The sequence below is a fragment of the Antrostomus carolinensis genome, unplaced genomic scaffold (genome assembly GCF_000700745.2).
Source record: "Antrostomus carolinensis isolate BGI_N321 unplaced genomic scaffold, ASM70074v2 Scaffold48282, whole genome shotgun sequence".
Taxonomy (NCBI): domain Eukaryota; kingdom Metazoa; phylum Chordata; class Aves; order Caprimulgiformes; family Caprimulgidae; genus Antrostomus; species Antrostomus carolinensis.
This window is the reverse complement of record NW_010302594.1, coordinates 1-6132: the sequence shown is the minus strand read 5'-3', so window position 1 is coordinate 6132 and position 6132 is coordinate 1. Positions and strand designations below refer to the sequence as shown.

At 41.4% G+C, this 6132-nt stretch overlaps 1 protein-coding gene across 1 annotated transcript; it reads right to left on the bottom strand.

Annotated features, from left to right (window-relative positions):
* Nucleotides 1-1278: 1278 nt before the first annotated feature.
* LOC104518824 (dnaJ homolog subfamily C member 18) lies at nucleotides 1279-6069 on the bottom strand (the record flags this gene model as incomplete). The annotated part of the gene is made up of 3 exons (XM_010163833.1): nucleotides 1279-1435; nucleotides 4577-4762; nucleotides 5924-6069. Coding segments are annotated over 3 exons (489 nt in total), but the record flags the coding sequence as incomplete, so codon positions are not given.
* Nucleotides 6070-6132: the final 63 nt, after the last annotated feature.

Sequence of the window (6132 nt, the reverse complement as noted above, 5' to 3'; positions counted from 1 at the left end):
CCCAGGCAGCTCTCCAGCCACTCTGCCCCAAATCTGTAGTGTTGCGTGGGGTTGTTGTGACTGAAGTGCAGGACCCAGCACTTGGCCTTGTTAGTAGGCCGACCTCATACAGCTGGCCTCGGCCCATCGATCCAGCCTGTCCAGATCCCTCTGTAGAACATTCCTACCCTCAAGCAGATCAATGCTCCCACTCAGCACGGCGTCATCTGCAAACTGACCCAGGGTGCACTTTATCCCCTTGCCCAGATCATTGATAAATATATTAAAAAAGATCAGCCCCAAAACTGAGCCCTGGGGAATGCCTCTGCTGACGGGCCACTAACTGGATTTAGCTCTGTTCACCACAACTCTCTGGGCTTGGCCATACAGCCAATTTTTTATCCAAAGAGTACAGCTGTCTAAGCCATGAGCTGGCAGCTTCTCTAGGAGAACGCTGTGGGAGATCGTGTCAAAGGCCCTACTAAAGTCCAGGTGGACAACATCCACAGCCTTGCCCTCATCCATTAGGTGGGTCACCTCGTCATAGGAGATATTCTGCTCTTCATTGATTTTTAAACCACTCTTCTAAAATCCCTTTTCTAATCAGGAACAAAATATAATATGCGGCTATTCAGATTTTGCTCTCTGCTCTGGGATAGCAGCAAGAATACCTGACACAGTAGTAGGTGGGATTCATTTGCACGAGCTTAGCTCTGTCTCAGGTTTTTTTTTTTCAGAGCCCAACTATAAGGGACTCACAGGGGAAAATCTGTCTTCCTTGGAGAATGAGCTCATTAGGTTAACAGCCTGCCTCCAGTGGAGTATTTTTCCAAGGCAGGTGGCATGTGTGTATGTGTGCTAGCAACAAATGACACCTTGTGTCTCGTGCAGGTTTCAGTTGCTAGAAAAGTATCCCAGACCCATCCTGCCCCAGGGTGGAAAAAGCCTGTGCAGCACCTGGGCAGAAACTGTGTGCTAATTTACAGAAGGATTAAATACACCGTGAGGACAAGCCAGTACTTCCCTATCTGTTATCAGTCCACATTTGGACTAATTGTTTTTGGATTACCAAAGCCTTAGAGCTTGCAAAAACCAAGCACTAGCAAAACACTCAGTGACAGAAACTCCAAGGCCTGTAATCCTACCAATACAATGTATTTTTAAAGTAGTGATTAATAAAAGACAATCTCGTTACTTTTGAAAACATCCATTTTGGCTGCAGCACTTGTGGATAAACACTCAGCATTTAAAGATGGGAAAGTCTGTCCTGGCTTCAGATGTGTAAGTGGACCCCCTCACCCTGGTGAAATATTTAAGCCCAAGCGATCCCTCCTCCTGGCTACCTGTGGCCTGTTTTCCTCCTCCTCTTGCTCCTGCGTCCAGGCTCTCTCATTTCGGTGCCTCCGTGGATAGTAGTGCGTATCTCTGGCTACATTTGAGAACATGTGGATATTTCCTGTCAAAAGAAACCAAGAGCGAGGAGTCATGATTTTCATCCAGTTGCTGGTACTCACCGGTATTTCTCAGAGTTTCTAGTAGATTATCCAGGTTTATACGACATGGCCTGAATTACAGTTGTGAGACCTCAGATTAAAACGTGCAAACACACCTCAGATTTAAATGTCAAAATAATACCTTGTTCCAAAAAGTGCACCAGAGAAGTTGTAAACTTTAAGTTCATCTTAATTTAAATCAAACTGCAGAAACAGGCTATAATTTTTATTACTACATCTCGTAGTCTAATACTGTTTTTGTCACATTCACTTGCAAGGCCATAGCTTGTGTTGCATCCCCAGGCTCTGTGCAGGAAAATGAATTTGCTTCAATAGACTCTGGCAATGAATTATAGCTTCCCATAATTACTGAATATGGTCTTCCACACTAATTTCTACTTCCTTTTTCTTCAAGCTATTAATAGATTCACTTAATTATTTTATAAGGAAAGTGATTTTAAAAATAAGTAAAAAAAGAGTACAATTCAGGATTTCCTTTCTTGCATATTGAATGTAGTTGATTTATTTTTTTAAATTCTAAAATGAGGAAAGAATTGCATATGCTGTTTCAATTTGAAGCTTCAACTCTGATTTTATCACCATATGAATATCTTAATAATAGCTGTGCTCTCCTCTTTTGAAATTCAGAATGTCTTTGTATTAGAGATTTAAAATTTAGGACCTTATCATAATAACAGAAATGCACATCTATTTTTAAGCCCTGGGAATGATGTCACATTGTTTTACACTCTTATACTGTCCTTTCTCTGTATTTCCCAAAGAATTCTGCAAGAAACCCAGGCGGAAGTGACCTTTGCTATTGTCAAAACATCTGTTTCACTGCTTCTTCACGTTTGCAGTCAGAGGTCCAACAGAGCCAGAGGAGGCAGGTTTGAAGAATAAAAGTTTATTTCTTGAAAAAGAAAGTTTGTTTCTATCATTCAACATTGCTCAGACAATATTTTATCAAGCTGTGAAAAAACAGAAGCAAGTGTAGGAAGAGAAGAATGGTTTTTGCAGGGTACCTAGAAAAAAGTTTTCCCAAATCCTAAGTTTCTCGAAACACTTCTCTGCTGAAAGCAGTTTCTTTCCTTCCATATGCATTTATTTTTTATGAGAAGGAAAATCGTAGCCTCTACTGATTATAACTGCAACACTACGCCACATGGAGGGTCTCCTTTTAGATTTATGACATTTAACATTTTAACTTTTAATAATTTTCCACTGAATTTCCACATCTGAAAATGCACTGTAAAAAAACAAAAAAACCAAAAAAAACCAAAAAACAAACCATAAACCTGCCCACAAAAGCTGTACAAATGATTTTATCCTAACACCAACATTTCTTATTCAGATTTTCAGAAAGCCTGGTGATAGCAAGGTATCACAAAACAAAAACCAGCACAACACTGCAGCTTAGCACAAACTTCAGCTCACACACACACACAAGTCCTACTTCATGACAGTTAAAAAAAATGTTCTCTTTGTATCAACTATCTGAACACCCTCTTACTAGCAATTCTCTTGCTGAGTAGAAACTTTGTTGATTTTGCCTGTTTGGAAAACTACTGAACTGATGATTTTCAGTAATTTAAAATTGACTTTTAGATTAGGGAAACACATAAATTCAGACCAAATACATATTTGTTGAGGAAACTATTGTTTACTACCAACACCTATTACTATGAAATGATTTTTTAATTTTCTTACTCTTTGCCACTTTGATAAAAATTCCCATTTACTTCTTCACACCATGCTGTTAAACCTGCCAGGCCCAGCACCCAAATTCCTCCTGCAGCTCCTCAATTTCTTGTCCTCAACTCCAGGTATCCCTGTCACCCACAGCTACACAGCAGTCATGTTGCACAAGGGCAGTGCTTCACTGGTGGCCGAGGCAAGAAGCACGTGTAGATGCAATTTCTTGCAAAGTCAGAAATGGAAAACTTGTAAACTCAGTGAGGGATTACGCCACGCTGAGTTTGGCTCACTTTGCCTATCTACCGATCTAATTCTGAAAACAATTTGAGGTCCCCTGAGCTGCACAGACTAAGGTTATGAGGAGCTTGTAAGTAATTACCTGTATCTGTGGTTTTAGGCTGTAGTAACTGGTGTGTATGTTGCTTTACACCACGCCTTGTAGGTGAGGAAGTTTACAAGAGTGCTAAAGCAAATTGTTAGATACTGCCAGGAAGATCTGTGAGCTCACCATACTTTGCAGATTTACTTTTAATTCACACCTGTATTCCACTGATCTTGCAGTATCTTTCTATTTTTGCTACAAATACAAAAGCCAAGGCCAGACTGAGACATGCAGGTAGGGATCTACTGTTCTGTTACTGGATACTGTATCTCCAGTAACAGCCTTTCCTGGCAGGCATCACTTTCTAAGCTAAGAAGTTTTAATTTCTTTACAGTATGCAAGCTGCTGCAAGCCCAATGAACTCTGTTTTCCTAGTTACAGGGGAATTGAGACCACAATACCAGGAGCTGCTGGCCATGCTGTCCTGGAACACAGTAAGGTGTCTCAAATACAGCATGATCAGCAAAGACACTTCTGATCACTTCTCATTCACGCTTTATTTTACCTCCCATACCACTGCTGCCTTCAGATAACAGAGGGAATAAAAGCAACAACAAAAAGAAGGGTCTCCAGCTGCAGCTGGTATTACAGCGTTGTGTACTCAAGAATCAAACAGCCAGACTAAAAGAAAAGAATCTCTTGCCAGACTAAAATGTCCTTACCCCTAACTAGTACTGACAGAAATTTTCAGGAGAGGCTGGGAGGCCAGGAACTTGCCCTGGCAGCAACAACCATTACCCCACTGGGAGCTCTCTCTTCTAGGAGCATTCCTACACAGCAAGGCTGGGCTTTGACAACAGTTTTTGGGGAACAGAGTTGCTAAAATCTGAAGTTTAAACCATGCATTAAGGGAGCTTTTCCAGGCATAAAAAGCTAGGAAGGGAGAACAGAGTAAATTGAAAGAAGTTTTTGCTCTTTTCAGATGTATCACCAGCTCCCTGAGCAGTGCCAAGAAAAGCTGAATTTCCTTTATGGTTCAGTGTCAGTTCATTGCATTTCAAAAACTCTGCAGACAGATACTGACCTGTAGGAAAGTGCCCACCAAAAAACACGTTGAATATTTCTTCTGGTGTAATGTCTGCTTCAAATTCTGTGTAGTAATTATAGTGCCTGGCCTGGCCAGTGCTGACGTGTTCTTGGTCACTTCCGAATTCATCGTATCGCAATCGTTTTTCAGGGTTGCTCAGAACTGCAAAAGCATTACCTATTGCTGGAAAGTGAATTAAAAGATGTGTTACACAGGCACACGATGCAGTATTTCCAGATCTCAGACTTTTATAAGAAGAGTAGCAAAAAAGCCCAAACTTGCATAGAAAATCTGTGCTTGACCAAAGATTGAGTTCCTTGTGAAAGAACCGCCTTTGCCAAAAAAGGTGTTACAACACTGGAATTTCTGTGATGGAACCTATTTCCTGCTGTCACTGATACCAGGAGAAAGACAAAACTGTTAAAGTATAGGGAGAAAGTTGAAGTATTTGTAAAACTGTGGTGAGAGAGTGCACTTCAGTCACGAGACTGAGTGAAAATGCAACATTTTACCAGATCACACTAAGCACTGATACAAAAGTGCATGTCCTTATACCATAAACAGTTAATACAAAGTTAACAACTACAGAGACTAATTAAAAAGCAGAACTGTACTCCAAGTTTTTCTGTCAGCAGAGATGCCTGTGAAGCTGTTCAGCACATCTATTTTGCACTTTACATCAAACCACCCAGAAGTATTAGATTGGTTCATCTTCTTGACTTTGGCACAACAGGGCTGAAAAGAAGTTCATAGAGAAATACAACCCTAATGCAAAAAAATAAAGTCCTTCAAAAACTCCTTATTCTAATAGACTATCGACTGATATTTTACTTCCCTCGAGCTACCTTACACTGCCGTTGCAGATAGCTGCAAGATAGCCCAGGAAAGGTAAAAGATGTCAGAGTTCAGGTGATAACACTGTTGATACAGATTTAGATTGCAACGTCACTGAAAAGCCCAGACACAGAATATTAGACTCAAATATATATATAAAACTTTATTTATGACACAGAGCAGTTACTGATTACACAACACCACACTCTCCTGCATGGCCAGTACTGTTTCCAAGCATCCTTCTGAACCTTCAGCAGTATCTAGGAATGAGATCTGGGATACATTTCCCGTTGCTTCGAATGGAAATCTGGATTCTGAAGATAAAAAAGCAAATCTTGCTGACCAGCTATGGGATTTTGTGGAGGTGGGCACAGCTGTCTATAAAACTGACAGGCTATATGGGCCTGTATGATGCCTTTACACAAGGTGCAGAACTGTAAGTCCGAGGTCGTCTGTCCTCGTTTTAATCTTCCTTTACGACCTTCCACACCGGGCCAGCCCCCGCCTCACCTTTAAAAGCCTCGGTTGCTCCGGGAGCGCGGTTCTTGTCAGGGTGAAATTTGAGGGCCAGTTTGCGGTAGGCTTTCTTCAGGTCCTCCTCGCTGGCGTCCCTCTCCACCCCCAGAATTTCATAGTAGTTCCGACACCGCTTTATTCTGGAAGAAGATAACACCAGGTTACCTTTACCGGCCTTGTCCCCCAGACACGGCCGCAGGCCC